Source organism: Thamnophis sirtalis, unplaced genomic scaffold (assembly GCF_051295495.1).
Source record: "Thamnophis sirtalis isolate CommonGarterSnake01/CBP01778 unplaced genomic scaffold, rThaSir2_p1.2 scaffold_6, whole genome shotgun sequence".
Taxonomy (NCBI): domain Eukaryota; kingdom Metazoa; phylum Chordata; class Lepidosauria; order Squamata; family Natricidae; genus Thamnophis; species Thamnophis sirtalis.
The window spans coordinates 130208447-130230258 of record NW_028261386.1 but is presented as its reverse complement, the minus strand read 5'-3'; the positions used below and the strand labels follow the sequence as shown (position 1 = coordinate 130230258).

At 43.4% G+C, this 21812-nt stretch overlaps 1 protein-coding gene across 1 annotated transcript in view; it reads left to right on the top strand.

The window, feature by feature from the left end:
- The first annotated feature begins 7044 nt into the window (after window positions 1–7044).
- The window catches only part of HCRTR2 (hypocretin receptor 2), a 38744-nt gene continuing 23976 nt past the window's right edge, over window positions 7045–21812 (top strand). The window contains exon 1 of the mRNA XM_087718954.1: window positions 7045–7652. Within this exon, the coding sequence (XP_087575080.1) occupies window positions 7424–7652 (229 nt within the window). The 5' untranslated portion in view covers window positions 7045–7423. The remainder of the gene's footprint in view (window positions 7653–21812) is intronic.

The following is a 21812-nucleotide window of genomic DNA, read 5'->3' as shown; positions in this document are numbered from 1 at the left end:
CCGATTAGATCTCACAGGTTAGGTCTCCTCCGGATTCCATCTGCCAGCCAATGTCGGCTGGCGACTCCCCGGGGGAGAGCCTTCTCTGTTGCAGCTCCAGCCCTCTGGAACGACCTCCCCGTGGAGATCCGGACCCTTACTACCCTCCCTGCCTTCCGCAAAGCCACCAAGTCCTGGCTGCTCCAACAGGCCGGGGGGGGGGGGGCTGTGAAACATCCAGCCCCACGGAAATTGTGAATGTTGCATCTTTTTAAAGTGTTGTCTTTGTCTATTTATCCCCCTTTCCCTTGTCTGTTGTGAGCCGCCCGGAGTCCTCCGGGAGTGGGCGGCATACAAGACAAATGAAATGAAATGAGTAAATCCCCTTTATAGCCCTATTAAAAGTATCTGTCTGTTCAAATACTGCAGATTAATGTTGCAAAGGAAGACGGGCTCCTGTCCAGCCTTGGTAAATAGGCAGTTTTTATGCTCTTCGTTTCATGACAAAGGTGATTCTGTTTTCTTTGACACTATAACAGGCGCTGAGTCTCAGAGTCAGTTTATTAGCTTAGAATTTGTCCACCCTTAGACTCCACTCTCAAAATAATGTGCAGTCATTATTAACGCTGCAACGCGAATACAAAATAAACCGAAGAAATCTTAATAAAGTGAAACTAAAATATACAGTAAAATGACCAAAATGATAAGCGGAAGGAAAAGCCATTGTTATTGTTGTTGTTGTTATTGTAAGTTACAAAGCACCAGGCCATTCACCTAATGGGCAGTATTACAAGAAATTTGTAATTCTGAGTGCATACAATTCTCAATTTCTATGGACATGGAAAAGCTACAATTTCCCCCCCTGCTGATCTTTGAAAATGGCGAAAAACTTAAAAGATGAAATATTCCATTGGGAAACAAGGTCATTTAAGACACAATAGCCAGACTTAATAACTTCTGGAGCGAAGGGCAAAAGCTGAAATTGGTGGCATGATTGCCCAGAATGGATGGGACATGTCCTATTTTCTTCTCCCCATTACTTCACTCTCATTTCTTCAATCTCCATATTCTCCACCCTAGTGTTGGGATTGCCTAAACCCGTGTGCTAATCTGTATCTGCAGAAATACGTGGCGGGCGTTATGAATTCAGCTTCTGCTTGTAACTTAGGTGCAGGTGTGCAGTTCAAATCCCATTATCAGCCTAAACATTTTTTTTCGAAGGAGAAGGAATATTATCCCACCTTCTTGGACTTATTTTCTTACGCACCAGATTGTATGTAAAATATAAAAATGATGGTAAGCCATTTAAAATCCAATAAAAGTAAATTGATCAATATCATGCTCCTATCCCATCGCTAATAGAATGCTAGGTATCGAAAGCTAATTGGAATTATAGCAATCGCAATAGCAGTTAGACTTATATACTGCTTCATAGGGCTTTCAGCCCTCTCTAAGAGGTTTACAGAGTCAGCATATCGCCCCCACAGTCTGGGTCCTCATTTCACCCACCTTGGAAGGATGGAAGGCTGAGTCAACCCTGAGCCGGTGAGATTTGAACTGCTGAACTGCAGATAGCAGTCAGCTGAAGTGGCCTGCAGTACTGCACTCTACTGAAAAAAGGGGGTAGTATAGGATAGGATAGGATAGGATGGTAAGAGCAGAGAAGAGCCGAGGTGGCGCAGTGGTTAGAGTGCAGCACTGCAGGCTACTTCAGCTGACTGCAGTTCAGCAGTTCGGCTGTTCAAATCTCACCGGCTCAGGGTTGACTCAGCCTTCCATCCTTCCGAGGTGGGTAAAATGAGGACCTGGATTGTTGTTGGGGGCAATATGCTGACTCTGTAAACCGCTTAGAGAGGGCTGAAAGCCCCATGAAGCGGTATATAAGTCTAACTCCTATTGCTATTGCTATATCAGTTTTTTTTTTTTTTACTGAACTACTCATTACATTTAGGGCGGCATGGAGCCAAGATTCCAATGCCCCCAAAACCCACTTTTGCAGGATACAGAGGTTCCATAACACCTGTCCAAAAACCAGCAGTGTTTTTCCCAGGTTTGTGTTGCTGTCCTCAGCTGCAACACTATCCTCCAAAAAGATATGTTTGATTTAGCAAGTTGTGGAGAGATGCAGGCTCTGAAGCACCTTTTCCCCTTTGAATCTAAAGTCTACCATAGCCTTATTTTATAATGAGAAAGGGAAAAAAGACCCATATCCTCTTATGCAACCCATCACAACATTGCAGACAGAACCACAATCATTTTCCAAGGGTTGAAGGCAATAGTGCAGTAGTAGGGGATCTGCTTCCATGCAATTGGACCCAATTAATCCTCAGGTTCAGGTTCAGGTTTCAGATTTAGTTTATTTGTATGCCGCCCTTCTCCGGGAGGGACTCAGGGCGGCAAACAACTCAAAGGGGGAAAGGGGACATAAAACACAATACACATAATTAAAATACACAAGAATCACACAGCCATACCAGTCGAGGGGGAGGGGAACTCATCAACCCCAGGCCTGCCGGCACAGCCAGGTTTTGATGGCTTTCTGGAAGGCCTGGAGAGAGGTGAGGGTCCGAATCTCCGTGGGGAGTTCATTCCAAAGGGCCGGAGCTGCTACAGAGAAGGCCCTCCCCCGGGTAGTAGCCAGATGGCATTGGCTAGTAGACGGAACCCGGAGGAGGCCGACCCTGTGCGATCTAATGGGTCTTTGGGAGGTAATTGGCAGCAGGCGGTCTCTCAAGTACCCAGGTCCAATACCATGAAGGGCTCCTCAACCCCTTTGAGGCAGAATTGATAGAACCTCCTGCCTCTACCCCAATCACCATTGACCGTACTGAGCCAGGAGAACCCACGATGTGATTCCACATGATGCAACATGTTTGGAATGTTTATTATAATTTATAGGCCGCCCTTTTCCCTGAGGGGACTCAGGGCGGCTTACAAAACACGGGAAAGGGGGTACAAAGACAAAAAACATAAAACAATACATAATATTTAAAAAAAATGGAACACAACAATCATTCATCATTCGGGAGGGGACAAACTAAGAATTTTTATCCCCAGGCCTGACGGGATAGCCAGATCTTAAGGGCCGTGCGGAAGGCCTGGGCGGTGGTGAGGGTGCGGATCTCCACGGGGAGATTGTTCCATAGCGTCGGAGCTGCAACTGAGAAGGCTCTCCTCCGCGTAGTCGCCAGTCGGCACTGACTGGCGGATGGAATTCGGAGGAGGCCTACCCTGTGCGATCTGATGGGACGCAGGGAGGTAATTGGCAGAAGGCGGTCTCTCAAATAGCCAGATCCACTACCATGGAGCGCTTTGTGAGTGGTAAGTAGGACCTTGAAGTGCACCCGGAGATCAACAGGTAGCCAGCGCAGCTCACGGAGGATCGGTGTTATGTGGGCGAACCGTGGTGCGCCCACGATCACTCGCGCGGCCGCACTCTGGACTAGCTGAAGTCGCCGGATGCTCTTCAAGGGCAGCCCCATGTAGAGCACATTGCAGTATTCCAGCCTAGAGATCACAAGGGCTCGAGTGACTGTTGTGAGGGCCTCCCGGTTCAGGTAGGGCCGCAACTGGCGCATCAGGCGAACCTGAGCAAATGCCCCCCTGGTCACAGCTGACAAATGATGGTCGAAACTCAGCTGTGGGTCCAGGAGGACTCCCAAGTTGCGGACCCTGTCTGAGGGGTATAAATTTTGTCCCCCCAGCCTGATTGATGGAACATTAACCAAATTTTTGGGAGGAAAACACAACAGCCACTCGGTCTTTTCCGGGTTGAGCACCAGTTTGTTAGCTCTCATCCAGTCTTTAACAGCCTCAAGGCCCCGGTTCATCACTTCCACCGCTTCATTGAGTTGGCACGGGGCGGACAGATACAACTGTGTATCGTCCGCATATTGGTGGTATTTTATCCCGTGCCTCCGAATGATCTCGCCCAGCGGTTTCATGTATATGTTAAATAGTAGGGGGGATAAGACCGAACCCTGCGGCACCCCACAAGTAAGGGGTGACACAACATCCTGTATGACAAACCTCATGCTACAATAGATGAACTTTATTTTTAAATTCTCAAAAGTTCCGTCGAGCTGTTTGTTTCTCTTTCGCAACGGAGTGCTTAATTTCCGTGGGGGAATGTGGCAATTCTCCCCATGACTACTGTCTTTAACTTAATTAGATATCATTACCCAGCAGCAAGCTTGAGACAAGAGAGGATGCATCACTGTCCTCCTTGCACCCCAAACATCCACCTGTGTTGAGAAGCCTGACAGCTGGAATTTAGCTGACTAACCTGGGGAGACCCAGGAAAGACGCTTGTGGCAATTCCAAAAGGAAGATCAGATTTCTGGCAGAGCACCCAGTCTCTTTCACCTACACAGTTCAGTTGGTATGTCAGCTGGGATCATGTGATCTCACCGGGTCATGACTTAGATTTATTCTTTTCCTGTTTTTCAAAGTCAGGAGAAAAAGCCGTGCAGTAGCAACTGGGTTTTTCTTGAATCCAATTACTGGCTGATAGTTGGATACCAATTGCTAAAGATTTCTTTGCTCACCTCTTGCTCACCTAATGACCAGGAAGGGCATGTTCTGGTAGGTTGTTAGCTCTGTTCATACATTGCGAACTGCTTTTTAAAAATTAAACAAAGATCCTAATAACTTCGGCAGATAGTGGAAAACAGGTGACTCTGGCATGCTATGAAAGAGTAGTAAACAGTGGTTCACTGACAAATGCGCGCACGACAAAAGTGCGCCAACAAATCCGCAGCGAAAAAACCGCAATGTCAAAATCGCGCCCACATAGGCGTGCTGACAGAAGACAGAAGAGTGCTGACAAAAGTGTGCCATCAACAAACAACGCAAAAACAATGTAAGAACCCTAACCCTAATCCTAACCCTAACCCTAACCCTAACCTTAACCTTAACCCTAACCCTAACCCTAACCCTTACCCTTACCCTTACCGTAACCCTTACCTTAACCCTAATTGCGCTTTTGTGGGTGCGGGTTTCTCGGCGTACCTTTTTGGGTGCGCTGTCGACGATGCGGTTTTATCACCCCAGTTTTGTCAGCGCGCTGTTGTTGGGCATGCATTTGTCGGATCATGGTAAACAGTTTAGCAAATGAAGAATGACGACAAATTTCCCAACAAACTTACCAGGAATTTTCAGGATCTTTATAGGAGACTCTATAGCATGATTATTCTTTGAACTCTTGACAACTGCTTGAAAATGACGCAAACTTCATCCAAAATTTATTGTGGGTTCAGGGCAGAAGCAGATTCTAAAGAGAGAAAACCTGCGTGACCTATTAGTCCTTTGAATGACTTGTTCAGATGTCTTCTAGCTAGGCCCCCCTATCCAGGCAATTCCTGGTTTACAAGGAAGTTGGCTTGGTATATGAATTCCTGTTCATGTTGGTCTGACTGGATTTGTCCAGTTTCTTATTTAAAGAAAAAATAAGACGGGGGTCAATGTGGATTGGTTGGCTAAGATTTTGAAATTGTCTTTTACCTTTAGCCTCCACAACTGGTGCAGGCAAAAATTGCCTGAGAAGACTTGTTCAACTTTCAAGAGCAGAGCATTTTTTTGTAGTTCACTCCTTCACATGAACTACAAATGCATTCATCTGGGGAAATTATTGATTGGTGCTTTAAGCAACTAAAGACACTGGAATTGTGGGCCAAAAGATTGACAGTTCTAGCGCTATGCGACAGGGTGAGCTCCTGTTCTTGTCCCAACTCCTGCCCAACTAGTAGTTCGAAAGCAGGCAAATTCAAGTAGATAAATAGGTATCATTTTTGTGGGAAGGTAATGGTGTTCCGTGTACTTTGACCAAGGGGGGCAAGGATAATTGATGCGCCAAATATAGCCTCTCAACTATCAAACGACAACCCGGCCTTCACGTGGTGCCCCCTGTTCCCACCAATCGGGCTCTGTCGACCCTTGGGACTGGCATCTCCTTGGGTATATCCAGCCGAAACAGCTTCCATGGATCGCCATAACTTTCCATGGAAGTTGCCTATACCCACGTTGGGTGAAGAGGCGTCGAGTGAGTGAGTGAGTGTACTTTGACCAGTGGTGGGATTCAAATAATTTAACAACCGGTTCTCTGCCCTAATGACTATCTGGGTAGGTGGGGCTCAGTGGTCAGGTGACTGGGTGGGCTTGGTCAACTCAACATCACTCACGTTGATGGGCGCTTCACCTTAGCTGTTACAATGTAATAAGGATTAACCAGAGAGGCAGTTTCTGTAAGCAGGGCAATAAAGATGAGGCTAGAAACAACACCAGAATGTTTCCTTCCTGCCTTCCTTACAGGATCAGCCCTGTAAAGTGGAAAAAAACAAAAGGAGATTTCTTCCAACAATCGGTTCTCCGAACTGCTTAGAAAGTTACCAACCGGTTCTCCCGAATAGGTGTGAACTGGCTGAATCCCACCACTGACTTTGACGTATATTTAGGCCAGCCACATGACCACAAAAGTGTCTTCAGACAATGCTGGCTTCCCCGGCTAATAAACGGAGATGAACACCATCCCCTAGAGGCATATAGGACTGGAATGGGGAAACCTTTACCTTTATGGTAGTGGTAAATGGGATTGTCCCTCCCTCCTTTCTTTCATAGAAGGACAGAATACTCCTGCAAGGATTCTGAATCGAATGCTTGCTTCAAGTCCGTGAACTTAAGCAAGGGTCACATTCTCATCAATACCCAAGAAATTTTCTGTACAGTTCACTAGCCGTTGGGAAGCGACCATCCAATATTCCTTTATTCTTGGACTATGTGATATGCTAAAATTTTCCAAAGTCGGCAGAATCAAATACTTGAAAGGAGAGGAGAGCCTTCACTCCTTGAGAATAAAAATGCTCCTTTATAAGAGATTGTTTTTTTTAAAAAGAAGAAAAAGATCTGTGATTTATTCATCCGATCCAAAGCATCGCTGCATATCGCAAAAAGGCAGTGGACCGTACAAACGTTGAATCAAAGAGTAAAAGGGCACCTTCAAAAGTCCTTGGTGGATTTAGCATCCCACTGGATTGCAAGTGTGCGGAGACACACGTACACACGTCTCTCCCTTCTCGTTTCATGCTCTCTGGAGTCCCTCGGAACATGCTGCATTTTTTCATTTTGCCTGTCGCTGTAGGAATGTGCTTCGCACCCCCTCTGGCTGAATTAAAAGCTATATGCAGGAATCGCTTCTCATGCCTGCTGCTGTGTTACGACGACCTCGGTGCCTCTGGAGCGGCAGCAAGAATCCTGCCACGGGGAGATCCCAGATGCAAAGCTAGTTGAGGAAGTTCCATCGATACACCTGGCTCTTTCCCCCCCCCCCATTTTCCTCTTTCTGCCTACTTCCCCCCCCCCCAAATTGCTGAATGCAGTTATGTCTGATAGGCAGAAAGGTAGGCTAAACCCCTGAAAGACCGAATTCAGACCCAGAGCAGAACCAATTATGTCTGTGACTCAAGTGGAAGATGGCTTTCCTTTTTGCACAAACTGGTCTTCTAATGTCTCAGTGAATGGGACTCGGGAACCCTTCGCAAGCCCTCTGACGGACTACGATGAGGAAGAATTTCTGCGATACCTCTGGAAGGAATATCTGCATCCCAAGGAATATGAATGGGTACTCATTGTTGGCTACATTATTGTGTTTCTTGTGGCTCTCATAGGAAACATCCTGGGTGAGTAACATTTTGCCTAATTGCTTCTTGATGCAAGTTAGATTTTTGCAGGGACTCATCCAAGCAGTCACCAGCAGTGAAAACCCACACATTATCAAAAAATCCCAGAAACACAATCCTGGGAATTGGGAACACCATTTCTCTTTTTTTTTAGTAATTAAAGATCCATAAAAAATAGCATTTTCATTTACTCAGAAGTTGTTGGGGTGAGGAACACCTGTGTTTTCTTACAGAATTATCTCAGGTGGGCGGACAAGTTACTTGTTGCAATAAGACTTAAATGAATTTTGCACTACATTTGTGTGTGTTTGTGCGCGCGCACGGGTGTATGTATCCTCTGATGCATTTTTCATGTTAAGGCTGCAATGAAGCTAGCCATCTGCTTGGGGCTAAGGTGAACATTAAAAATGGAATTAAGTCTATGACTCTATTCCATGTGGGGTAGTACTATTCAGCTGCTTCACAATGGAGCATTAGAAAGTGTATTTCTCCACCCAGACTTTGTAGAAATTTAGTAATCCAGAAGGAATATCTTGAAGTTTACCATCCAGGGGTACATTATGTGGAAATGCCTTACTAATAGTAACAGCTCTTTGAAGTATATGCATAACATAGATTGAAGATAAAAAGTAATCTCTTCTACCCGAAGAGATTATGAATATTAGTATAATTGCAATTATTACTGTTATTCTTACTTTTCTCTGCTAAACAAGGGTGCCCAGCTCTTCAACTTTCATTCAGTTCTGCATTGGCAAAACTCTTGACTATGAGTTTCTCTTGCAATTCCATGAAATATTAGTACAGCTGTGAATGGCTATTTTTTTAAAACTTGTGGCTCATTCATGCTGTCAGAATTATCAATGGGATTTTGAATGAGAGAATAGCCTTATGATGGTTAATACTGAGAATCAGAAAAACACTATTCATTCTCCAATATATATTTGCTTAGATATAAAACAGAAAAAGGGTGAGCAAAATTTAGCTTTGTGGGATAGATGTGATTTTTTTTAAACTAGAATTGGAGAAATGCTTCAAAAGATAAACATCTTGATCTGCAATTTCTGTGCCATGAATTTGTTGTTAGTGCCACAACAGAATGAAGGTTTCTTTGTCCCAAAAACATTCCTAATTATTCCAAAGTTTTTTTTTCCATTTCAGTTCTCCCCAGGGTTTTTTTTTTGTACATTTAGACCAAGAGGGGGACATTTTATGGTTCCCTTTTATTAAACAACTAGGAAACAGAAATATTTGGAGAACTTTATGCCCTGCTTGAAACAGGGAATATCTGAGAGTTAAAACAAATACATCTTGCAATGTTCCTTTGACTTTGCCCAGAAAAAAAAGTAAAAGATAGAAAAAACAAAGGGGAAATATTGGGAATAAGTTGAGAAGACACAGCTTTTGGGGAAAGCAGGAATGGAAGAAAGAATCCAGACACCAGAATCCAGCTTAATAATATTGTACATTAAATGGGAGGTTGGTGTGGGGCAAAATAACTAAACTTAGCAATATAGCTTCAGAAATTAAAAGAAAAACAGCTTATTTTAATGATAATGCTGTGCAGTAATTTAGGATAAAAAGGGCATGACTTCAATGTTTTGATCAGCCCAAAGTTTGAAGTGAACAGAGGAGGTTACCTCCAAAATGCAACTTCTTGAGACAAGAACTAATGACCCAGAAATAATTCAGCATCTCTTATACCATTCTTCTCTCTTTGCTTTCGAGTTTTGTAATTCCTAGTGTGTCCTTCCCTTCTGCAAATATGATTGAATGCTTGTGGCAGGATATGATTTACTGGTGTAATTTACATGTGGGTTACAAAACCATTTCCATTAAATAGTAGTGTTTCTTGAGTCCAAAGGCAGAGTTAAGAAACGATATTTAACAGGCCTTGAAATGTCACTCCTGTTTATATATCATCTCAAAACAAAACCATATACAACGATCAGACTCCCATATACTAACCCAATACCAGATTCAAGTACAGCGCAATCCAACAAGAAAAAAATGCTGTATATCTGAATCATAAACTGATTCTATTTTCACTCAGAATCTGTGGACTTCCCCAATAAATTTCTGTTCTACTCAACAGCTAAGCAGAACCATAATTGTTCTTATTTTTAGTGGTACCAAAAGGAAACCGAAGGTGAGTTTCTTAAGACTGAGATACTTAAATTGTTGTACTGTATATACTCGAGTATAAGCCTAGTTTTTCAGCCCACTTTTTGGGCTGAAAAAAGCCGCCTCGGCTTATACTCGAGTCAGTGAAAAATTTGCCCGAAATGGAGGAGAAAAAGGGGCGGGGCCATGCCGCTGGGTGACACTCGTGAATGGCCCAGTGCCCCTGTGAGTTTCCCCTCCCTCTGTGTCAGTTTGCCGCGCAGCGCGCACCGCACCATCCCCCCTCCTCACGTTCTAATGTAATGCAGGGCTGTCTTACGATTCCCCTTCCTCCCCCTCCTGCCGCTCTGCAACGATGTCCCACCTCCTCCTTGTTATGGAAAGCAGCCACCTAGCGATGTCCCACCTCCTCTGGTACAGTGATCCAATGATAGGAATCACTGTGCCGTGTGTCATAGGAGGCGGGACATCGCTCCCGCGGCTGCACGGGACATCATCATCACAGCGGGACATCAGCATCATGAGGTGAGTGAAGTATTTCATTGAATACACCGCTAGTTTACTGTTTTTCTTTGAAATAAATATTCAAAAACATTATTGGTATCTATTTTTATTTTTGAAATTTACCGGTAGCTGCTGCATTTCCCACCCTAGGCTTATACTCGAGTCAATAACTTTTCCAGTTTTTTGTGGTAAAATTAGGTGCCTCGGCTTATATTCGGGTCGGCCTATACTCGAGTATATACGGTAGTTTCTAAAAGAGCAGCTGACTGGTGAGCAGTTATTCACCCCTTCGTGGTACTTTAAAAACAGAGTCAAACTCCTCCTCATCTCTGTCTTACGATCTCTCTAGCAGGTTCAGTTTGCTAAGCCTCTTCTTAGGAGCAGCAGAATATCTTTCAAATCTAGTACATAGAGCCCAGGGCTCATTCCTTGTAATGGATGGTATGAGAAGTCAAAACATTTTGCATTGTCCGTCCCCCCCCCCCCTCTTCGGCCAATAAATAGCAGCATCGTGGAGGGCGCAGAGCCGAGGTGGCGCAGTGAGTAGAGTGTAGTACTGCAGGCCACTTCAGCTGACTGCTAGTTCAGCAGTTCAGTGGTTCAAATCTCACCGGCTCAGGGTTGAGTCAGCCTTCCATCCTTCCGAGGTAGGTAAAATGAGGACCCAGATTGTTGAGGGTGATATGCTGACTCTGTAAACCGCTTAGAGAGGGCTGAAAGCCCAAGAAGCGGTATATAAGTCTAACTGCTATTGCTATTGCTTTGCAAAGCCGGTTAAAGCCTCACGTTTGCCTGTGAATGGATTGCAATCCACACTACGTTCTCAGTCTTGCTTTAAAACTGACTGGATAAATCTAAAGTTTATCCCGCAATCTAGTCAAACCTGTTAGTTTTCCAGTTCCTAAGGGTGTCCTTCCTATCCTCTCTGGTAGTAGTAGACTGAGTTACTGAACAGCTGCGTGGATGTGATTTAATCAGATGAGCAATTGAATCTTGGTTGAAAAACCGAACAGATATTGGCTGGTGTAGGTCAATGTTTGCATAAGAACATTAGAGCATAACTGAGATTCCATCTACCCTCGTTCTTCTGTATTTAATCATGTAGCAATATCCGCACACTTTCGAATACGTTCTGGCTATTTATTTAATCTGAATCCTAATGTGTTCTTTAATATACCATCCAAATGATTCTTTTTTTTTCCTTTTGCCCTTTAAGAAATGACAACCCACTGGCCTTACATCTCCTCATTTTATATAAAGTACAGAGCAGAAAGTCAAAGTAGAAATGGTCTGTTAGGTGGCTCCTTTCGGGGTTCCAAGTAACACCCCCAACAAAAGAAGACTCTGAGCTTGAGTTTCCTCAAAGTTCCATTTTATTAGAGATGTCCTATTGGCACATCTGGGGGAACCCGAATCTAAAAGTTTCCTAGCACCTACATGTCCATCACATTGTCCAATCAAGTCTGCCCAAAACTGGAGATGCCTCCCAGTCACACCATCATAGCTGCAGGGCAAGGTGTCCTTGACTCTCTGGGAAAGGAATGTTATTTAGCCTCTATATCTCCCACACTCCATATAATCCCGCCTCCCATTTTCCTATAGTAGATTGGATTGGATTGGATTTATTACATTTATATGCCGCCCTTTTCCCTGAAGGGGACTCAGGGCGGCTCACAATTCAAGTCAGGGAAGGGGGTACAGACAGGGGATTAAAAAAGACAAACATAACAATACACAATTTAAAAGCACACAACAGCCATACCATTCGAGGAGGGGGGCAAAAGCTCTTTAGCCCCAGGCCTGTCGGAACAGCCAGGTTTTAAGGGCTTTGCGGAATGCCTGGAGGGTAGTGAGGGTTCGAATCTCCACGGGGAGCTCGTTCCAGAGGGCCGGAGCAGCCACAGAGAAGGCTCTCCTCCGGGTAGTCGCCAGTCGGCATTGGCCGGCGGATGGAATTCGGAGGAGGCCTAATCTGTGGGATCTAATCGGTCTATTGGAGGTAATTGGCAGCAGGCGGTCTCTCAAGTACCTAGGTCCAATACCATGAAGGGCTTTATAAGTGACGACTAGCGCCTTGAAGCGTATCCGAAGACCAATAGGCAGCCAGTGCAGCTCGCGGAGGATAGGTGTTACGTGGGTGAACCGAGGTGCACCCACAGTCGCTCGCGCAGCTGCATTCTGGACAAGCTGAAGTCTCCGAATGCTCTTCAAGGGCTGCCCCATGTAGAGCACGTTGCAGTAGAAAATGTGGCAGGCCTGAAGGCTCAGTGTAAAAGTTGGCTTCCGGATCTGACAGCACCATTGTCTCAAATTCTCCTAAAAAAGAATCAAGGCCACCCTGGAACACTTGTTCATCTCTCTCAAGGTCTCTGCAGTTCATTCCTTCTTGGTCCTTTATTGTCAAGGCAATATAAAGAATGCGTGACCCGACAAATGCACGCCCGACAACAGCACACCGACAAAACCGCGGCGATAAAACTGCGACGTCGATAGCTGCATTTAACCACTGCGCCACCTCGGCTCTTAGCAAATGGGGAGGTCCTTTCCAGAAGAAAGCAGAACATGCTTCAAGAAAGCTTCCACTTGTTGTTCACAGATAGATAATGCAGAGTAATAAGAAACTGCGTACTTGAGAGACCGCCTCCTGCCAATTACCTCCCTGTGACCAATTAGATCACATAGATTAGGCCTCCTCCGAGTTCCATCTGCCAGTCAGTGCCGACTGGCAACTACACGGAGGAGAGCCTTTTCAGTAGTAGCTCCGACCCTTTGGAACGATCTCCCCGTGGAGATTCGTACCCTCACCACCGTCCAGACCTTCCGCACAGCCCTTAAGACCTGGCTAGCCCATCAGGCCTGGGGATAAAGATAACTTGTCCCCACCCGAATGATGAATGAATGTTGCTTACTATTTTACTTCTATGTATTGTTGTGTCTATTGTCCGTATCCTCCCTGCCTTATTTTATGTAAGCCGCCCTGAGTCCCCTCAGGGAAAAGGGCGGCCTATAAATACTAATAAATACAAATACAAATACAAACCCCGGGCACTTAGGAAAGAAATACACTACAGTTCACTATGAAATAGGTAATTGAAATATTTCTAATTTCTGTCAACCCGAAGTAGGCAATCTTTCTGGGATTGGGAACATAGTTGGAATTCAGAGAGGCTTAGAGACGTATTTTTCAACCTCACCAACTTTAAGACATGTGGATTTCTTTCCCAGAATTCCTCAGTCCGTTTGGCTGGCTGGGGAATTCTAGGAATTGAAGTCCACGCAGCTTAGGGTTGGCAAGGTTGAGAAACACCAACTGAAATGGCTGCCATGGAAGTCTAATTATTCAATGTAGAAAATAAGATGGATTTCACGTGAGAAACTATTCATTAAAAGCAGCCAGGAAGGTGTGGGGGAGACAAGGATCAACCAACAGATGCTCACTAAAAAATTAGGGCTTTACTGTAAAATAGCTAAAATAACATTTTCCCCTTTCCCAGACATTCACTGACATTCTCCATGTATAACACATTAATTTTCCATGGTGATGTATGGAACAAAGTTAAGGACGTTTAATAAAAAGAGTGCGTTGCTGGATGTAGAAGAAAGATCTGATGGAATCGCTAATCTGAAGAACTAGAGCATCAAAGCATATGAGACACACCAAGCATAAATTTGATAGTGGTAAACATCAGACAAGCAAGGGATGAGGGTAAAATATATGTGGAATGTTTTACGTTGTTTAAAGCTTATTAGAAGAGAAAGTTGGTTGGGATTATCTTAAGATAGGTGTAAAAAGAATGCGGAATTATTTATGTTGTTTAAACATTGTTAGAAGGGACTACTTTAAAACAGAAGGTTAACTGACTCTTGCTGAAAGTATTATTTGAATATGTGGAATGATCCATGCTATTTAACTTTTATTAGAAGGGAAAGTTGGTTGAAATTGCTTTGAGTTAGATTTTAAACAAATGTTAGCATAAATTTGATAGTGGTAAATATTAGACAAGTAAGGGATGAGGGTAAAATGCATGTGGAATGAACTACGTTATTTAAATCCTATTAGAAGAGAAAGTTGGTTGGAATTATCTTAAGATAGAAATTGATTTCTGTGTAAAGTAATACTTGATCTACGCTGCTTAACTTTACTAAGAAGGGGAAGCTTGGTTAGATTATTTTGAATTACTGTTTGAAAAGGAGGTTAAGAAAGATCATTTACGCTGTTTAAATTTTATTAGAAGGGAAAGTCGGATTACTCTTCTGTAAAGTAATATTTGAATATGTGGCATGAACCACGTTGCTTAAATTTTATCGGAAGGGATCATGAGGTTTAGGAAGAGGAACGGGAGAGCCTACAGAAGGTTGGGGTAAATAGCAAAGAAGTAAGAGACGAGAATAAAATATAGATAGAATGATTTATACTATTTAAGTATAGATAAAGATGGGGGGCTGAGTTCAACACAAAGAGTGGTTTCTTTTTTTTCTTTTTTTTCTTTTCTCTTTTCTTTTCCTTTCTTTTTTCTTTTTTTTCTGTTCTTCTTTCTTTTGACATATTATTTTTATTTTTTAATCCATATGTATACAAGATATTTTAGACAGAAGGTAGTGCCAGGTGTGGGCCCTGGGAAGTCGGGAGGATTAGGGATGGGGATTTTGGGGGGGGCAGGGGGTGTTAACATAGTCTTAATAAGAATAAGAATGTATTTATATACGGTGGTTCTTTTTTTCTTTTTTCTTTTTTTTTTTCCCTTGGTTCATTTTACTTTTATCAGATTAAACAACACTCGAATAAACGCATACACCAAGGAGGGAGGTAGAGGGAAAGAAGAGGGAGGAGTAAGGAAGGAGTAAGGGGAATGTAAGGAGGGTGTGTGGGGAGTAAGGGGAGAAGGAAGGCTTGAGGGGAAAGGGAAGTAGGAGGGGAGTGTTAGAGGGAGAAAGGAAAGTTGGAGGGGGTAGATGGGGTGTATGGAGGATGGAAGGGTTAGGTGGGTGTGTGAATGATGAGTTGTGTTTCCTTTTTATTTGTTCGTTTTATTTCCCTTTTTTTTTCTTTTCTTATAACAAATACCCTGTATATAAGTGATTGCAAATGGAATGTGAAAAATGAATAAAATATATTTAAATGAGACACACCAAGAATGCCTCATATGATTTGACAAGAGTGGCAAACTCTTTTTTTCACCATGTATATGTATACATTCGAACTACAGTAGACTGTGATATTTCCCTGTGTTGTATATGTATAATGGTTATCTTTTGAGAGTTGAATGCAACAAATTTTCATTTTAATGCTGATTAGTATACATTTAAAGTGACAGCAATGATTCTATTCTACTCTATTCCATTCCATTCCATTCCATTCTATTCTATTCTATTCTATTCTATTCTATTCTATTCTATTCTATTCTATTCTACTCCTTTACTGAAACCATAGAGTAAAGCCGTTGTTACCCTATTGAGAACATTACACTGCCCTCCAGCCATCTTCTCCTTTCATATAGAGCCCTTGGGTCTCCAATGCACCACCCCTGCCAGTTCGCACCAGTTCAGTAGAACTGGTTCGGTTAGAAGAGGTTCCACCAGTGGACCTGGAAAGCAGACCACACCTACAGAAGAGGTTCCAAAATTTTTTGAAACCCACCACTCTCTCTCTCTCTCTCTCTCTCTCTCTCACACACACACACACACACACACACACAGACTCACACAGAGAAAGAGAAAGAGAAAGAAAGGAAGAAAGAAAGAAAGAAAAAAAGAAAAAAAAGAAAAAGTGAGAGAGAGATGAAAGCAAAAAAGGAAAAAGGGACAGAGAGACAAAAGGAAGGAAAGAGAGAGAGAAAGAAAGAGAGATAGAGAAAGAAAGAAAACACATGGCCAGCAAGCCACTCCCACCAGGTCACATGGCTGGCAAGCCACTCCCACAAAGGAGGCCACACCCACAGAGTAGGTTCTAAAAAAATTTGAAACCCACCACTGGTATATTGCCCCCAACAATCTGGATCCTCATTTACCCACCTCGGAAGGATGGGAGGATGAGTCAACCCTGAGCATGGTGGGATTCGAACTGCCAAATTGCAGGCAGCCAGCAGGCAGCAGAAGTAGCCTGCAGTTCTATACTCTAACCACTATGCCACTGTGGGTCCCTTCAAAAGCCACAGTACTGTTAGCCAATGTGGAACATCACATCTGAAGGATATCTGAAGATCCATAGAAAAAAGTCGATTCTATTCTAGAAATCCAGGATTGGAGTTCAGCAGCAAAAGAGGGAAGAGGGCCGAGTGTTCTGGAAAACAGCCTGCTTAGGAAATCTCAATTTTATCACTCAAGCATCAGGAGTCTTTTCATTGTATAACTATACTTGTATTTCACCTCCGATGGTTTCTTATTTTATCTGTGCTACAATCTTGTAAGGTATACCAGGTTGAGAAAAAAAAAGAGAGAAAATCACCCAATGAATTTCTGGAATCTTAAACTCCCAAGTCCCATCCTATCTGTTGCACAAACTTCACTTAAGTGTTACTATTGGTTGGCTGCACAGTCAGCCAGATGTTTACACTGGATTTGGCAATTTTTATCCAGGTATCAAGTCCTCCACAAGGACCTGGGGTATTACCAGGTCAATTGCAAAAGGTGGATTTACTTGAAACAGATTACGTTCTGCTACAAAACATTTAATATTATTAAACAACAACAACTGCCTACCCCACTTTATCAACAGAACGTAAGTTGAATGCTGGTGATTTTATTGATGCTGGTGGTGTCCAAATGATACTTAGATGTTAGTGGATTGCACCTATGGTTCCTATTACTATTGGTATTAAAATATCAAAAGGGATGAAGCATAACAATTTTCTCCCTGTCACTCAGATCTAATATTCTGCTAATTTTGTAATGTTATCCCATTGAATATATTCAATTTAGGTTGGAGAATTGGTGAAATACATTAGACTTTGATGTCTATGGAGATTCTGGTGAGATCCTGGTGAAGGTTCTCCCAAAGCTGCTTTTTCAAAAAGCAACTGGACTTTGTTTTTCCTTGAAGGACATTCGCTTCTCATCCAAGAAACTTCTTCAGAAGATCTTCTTCCAAGAACTGAAGACGCTTCTTGGCTGAGAAGTAAAATAACTTCAAGAAAACACAAACAAGGCCCAGTTGCCTTTTGAAAAAAAAAAAACACCTTTAGGATTGCAGTTGGATGCAACTTGAAATCTTCTGAATATCTCTTGTTCTGGTGAACATGCCTCATTCAGTTGTGCTACATCTAAACAGTGTGAGGTCCGATACAGCCTCCAGCTATATCCCAGAACATTGTTTACAGTGAGACAGATTATTGATTCACTGTCAATATTAGTCAGTGTAATTCTGGCAGGGAGGAACATTGACCTCTATAGTTACATTCAGTTCAGTTTCAGTTCAGTTTATTGTATTTATATGCCGCCCTTTTCCCCCGAAGGGGACTCAGGGCGGCTCACAACTCGAACCGGGGAAGGGGGATACAGACAAAAAAATTAAAAAACAACAAGCATAACAATATATAATTTAAAACTCACAACAGTCATACCATTCGAGACGGGGGCAACAGCTCTTTAGCCCCAGGCCTGTCGGAACAGCCAGGTTTTGAGGGCTTTGCGGAAGGCCTGGAGGGTGGTGAGGGTTCGAATCTCCACGTGGAGCTCGTTCCAGAGGGTTGGAGCAGCCACAGAGAAGGCTCTCCTCCGGGTAGTCGCCAGTCGACACTGGCCGGCGGATGGAATTCGGAGGAGGCCTAATCTGTGGGATCTAATCGGTCTAGTGGAGGTAATTCATTCATACATTATCAATGTATCAGCCAGCCTGTCAGCCATTCCTTCCTTTGTCCATTCAAATGTACCCCATATTCTCTACCAAAGGTGTCACTTGAAAAGATGTTTGCAGAGATAGAGAGCAAGGTCATTTGACACTTCAAAAACTATTGGGCGAAGTGAGGCTGGCCATTTTTCACTCGAAACAGTTCCTGCGGGCTTAGGTAAGAAAAAGTGTGTACTTATTTACAAGTCCTGCTTAATAAAGCACAAAGGAAAGAGATCGGAAGATGATAATGAAACATTATTCTAACTCTATTGATACTCTTCCAATTATTTTTCCCTCCAATTATTTTGGATTGCAGTCAACCTCTTTTCTTCCCTACGGTTATATCTATCACTTTGCCTTGGCTTTCTCTAAATCATTAAGAGCAGGGCCATGGTTTGACAACCACAAGTTACAACCCCATGGCCAAATAAGGTAGGCTGCAAAAGTATAATTATTGTGCAATTCCCATTCAGCTTCCTATTGGGAATGTATTATTCACTCTCAATGTATTTTAACCACAGAGGAGAGAGAGGGGGGGGCAGAGGCAGAGGCAGAGACAGACGGACGGACAGACAGACAGACAGACAGACAGAGGAGAGGGAGAGGGGCGAAAGAGATAGAGGGAGGGAAGGAGGGAGAGAGAGGGAGAGAGAGAAAGAAAGAGAGAGAGAGACAGAGAGAGAGACAGAGAGAGAGACAGAGAGAGACAGAGAGAGAGACAGACAGACAGACAGACAGACAGACAGAGGAGAGGGAGAGGGGCGAAAGAGATAGAGGGAGGGAGGGAGGGAGAGGGAGAGAGAGAAAGAAAGAGAGAGAGAGACAGAGAGAGACAGAGAGAGACAGAGAGAGACAGAGACAGAGACAGACAGACAGACAGAGGAGAGGAAGAGGGGCGAAAGAGATAGAGGGAGGGAGGGAGGGAGAGAGAGGGAGAGAGAGAAAGAAAGAGAGAGAGAGACAGAGAAAGAGACAGAGAGAGACAGAGAGAGACAGAGACAGAGACAGACAGACAGACAGAGGAGAGGGAGAGGGGCGAAAGAGATAGAGGGAGGGAGGGAGAGGGAGAGAGAGAAAGAAAGAGAGAGAGACAGAGAGAGAGACAGAGACAGAGAGAGAGAGACAGAGAGAGACAGAGAGAGACAGAGAGAGACAGAGACAGAGACAGAGACAGAGACAGAGACAGAGACAGAGACAGAGACAGAGACAGAGACAGAGACAGACAGACAGACAGAGGAGAGGGAGAGGGGCGAAAGAGATAGAGGGAGGGAGGGAGAGAGAGGGAGAGAGAGAAAGAAAGAGAGAGAGAGATGACTATGGTTTATTTATATGATTGTTTGCATTGCTTGCATGTCTCCCATTCCCACAGGTGAGTAATAATTTAAACAAATAAAATATTCTGAAACCAGTTAATCTCCACGGGATGTCTTCACCATTCCTGTGTGTCTTCTCGCAGGGAATGTGTAAAGAGTCTATCCATTAAGGCAGCATGGCGCAGGCTTCCTCTGCAGAAAACAGATGCTCCGCTGAGTCTGTCTGCTGTGTATATCTTGATGAAAGTTTGTGCTTGAATAATTATCCATGATCTTCAGGAATGCGAACATCTAAGATTAACCTGACTTGCAAGTCAACTTTCTTTTCCCCATTGCTCAACCATTCCCACCAATTAATGAGCTCCTTTTGTATGAGTGAAAATGTACTTCTGGAGAAAGAAAAAGCTAACACCTCCTACTATGAAATTCTTATTTATTTGTATCCTGCTTTTATTATGTTTACAAATAACTCAAAGCAATGTATACATCCAACACACCTTCCTCCTCTTAGTCTCCCCACAAGGTGAGTTGGTCTGCAAGGGAGTAACCAGCTTAAAGTCATCCAGTGCTGATGTTATTCGACTGTTAGCAGTGATTCATAATGGTTTGGTTAGTAAATGCACAATACATGGACAGACTTCATTATAGCTTCAACTAGGAAACTATTAGCATGCTACACTAAGCTAGGCCCCAAAACACTGGAGAATTCCTGGCAGTCTGGCAAATCAGCCATCAATAAGCACATAGAAATAAACAACACCTACATACCATTCAAAAGAAACCGGTCAAAAAGCTAAAAGACCACAACACCTCCTGACCAGCAATCAACAGCCTGATAAGCAGCAATTAACTCCAAATTAATACTAGACCAATAAACAGCACCCCAACCAAGAAATCACCAACTTAAAGTAAGAATAAACAACAGCCTAATCAAGGAACTACAAAAAGCGTTCCTACCAACACCACCAATATGTAAATAGAGAGCAAACTCCACTCTCTTCTAGCATGAATGATGTTACCTAGTTGGGTAATGAAACATCTGCAAGAAAACAACCAAGTTCAGAGATCACCAAGGTCCAGCTGGTGATAGATCTGGAGCTAATGGCATATGTTTTGGAGAGGATGCTTATGCAGAGAATGTATAAAACTCTGTCTTTTAGATGAGACGCATAGTGATATTCCCAGTGGTGCAGAGGTGGGTTCCTACCAGTTCGCACCAGTTCGGTAGAACCGGTTTGTCAAATCTACTGAACCGGTTAGAAGAGGTTCCTCCAGAAAGCAGGCCACACCTACAGAAGAGGTTCCAAAATTTTTTGAAACCCACCACTCACACACAGACACACACACACACAGACAGACAGACAGAGTCACACAGAGAGAGAAAGAGAAAGGAAGAAAGAAAGAAAGAAAGAAAGAAAAGTGAGAGAGAGATGAAAGAAAAAAAGGAAAAAGGGACAGAGAGACAAAAGGAAGGAAAGAGAGAGAGAGAGAGAGAGAGAGAGAGAGAGAGAGAGAGAGAGAGAGAGAGAGAGAGAGAGAGAACACATGGCTGGCAAGCCACTCCTACCAGGTCACATGGCCGGCAAGCCACTCCCACAAAGGAGGCCACACCCACAGAGTAGGTTCAAAAAAAAAATTGAAACCCACCACTGCAGTGGTGGGATTCAGCCAGTTCGCACCACTTCGGCAGAACCGGTTGTTAATCTTCTGAGCAGTTTGGTGAACTGGTTGTTGGAAGAAATCATTAGGGCAGAGAACGGGTTGTTACATTATTTGAATCCCACCACTGGATATAAGAATGTTCACTTCTGTGTATGGAAATGTATGACCCATATTAAATCATTATTCTAGCCATTGACTATCCACTGCAGGATGGAGGCCTCTTCTGCATGTTTCCAACTAATGTGGTCCCGGGCTTTCTTTTATCAATTGGACCCACAATACTCGTTGATGTCATTGATCCACCAAAAGTCTCTTTTGTGGATGCTTTTGATCCATTGGGATCCATTCTATGACTACCTTGGTCCACTTGCCTTCAAGTTCTTCTTGCTATGTGACCAGCCCATTTCCATTTCAATTCTTTTACTATCATATACTTTCATTTGTTCTCTAATCCAAGTGCAGGTGTTTCTATCATGTCTTGTGACATCAAGCAAACATTTCAGAGATGACTTTTTATAGCAGCTGCAACTCTTAATTTGCCCATTCTTCATCCAAAGATCCTTGTTCTTTAACGGGAACCATTTAGTCTACACTTTCCACGTATAAAAGGCAAACACAATATTCTATAGTTGGCCTCTTGCAGTGGTTTCAGCTGCTATCCTAATATATGTGGATAACTCAGCTCGCCAAAGTTTTTAATTCTCTCCCACTCTGTTCTTCATAACTACCACT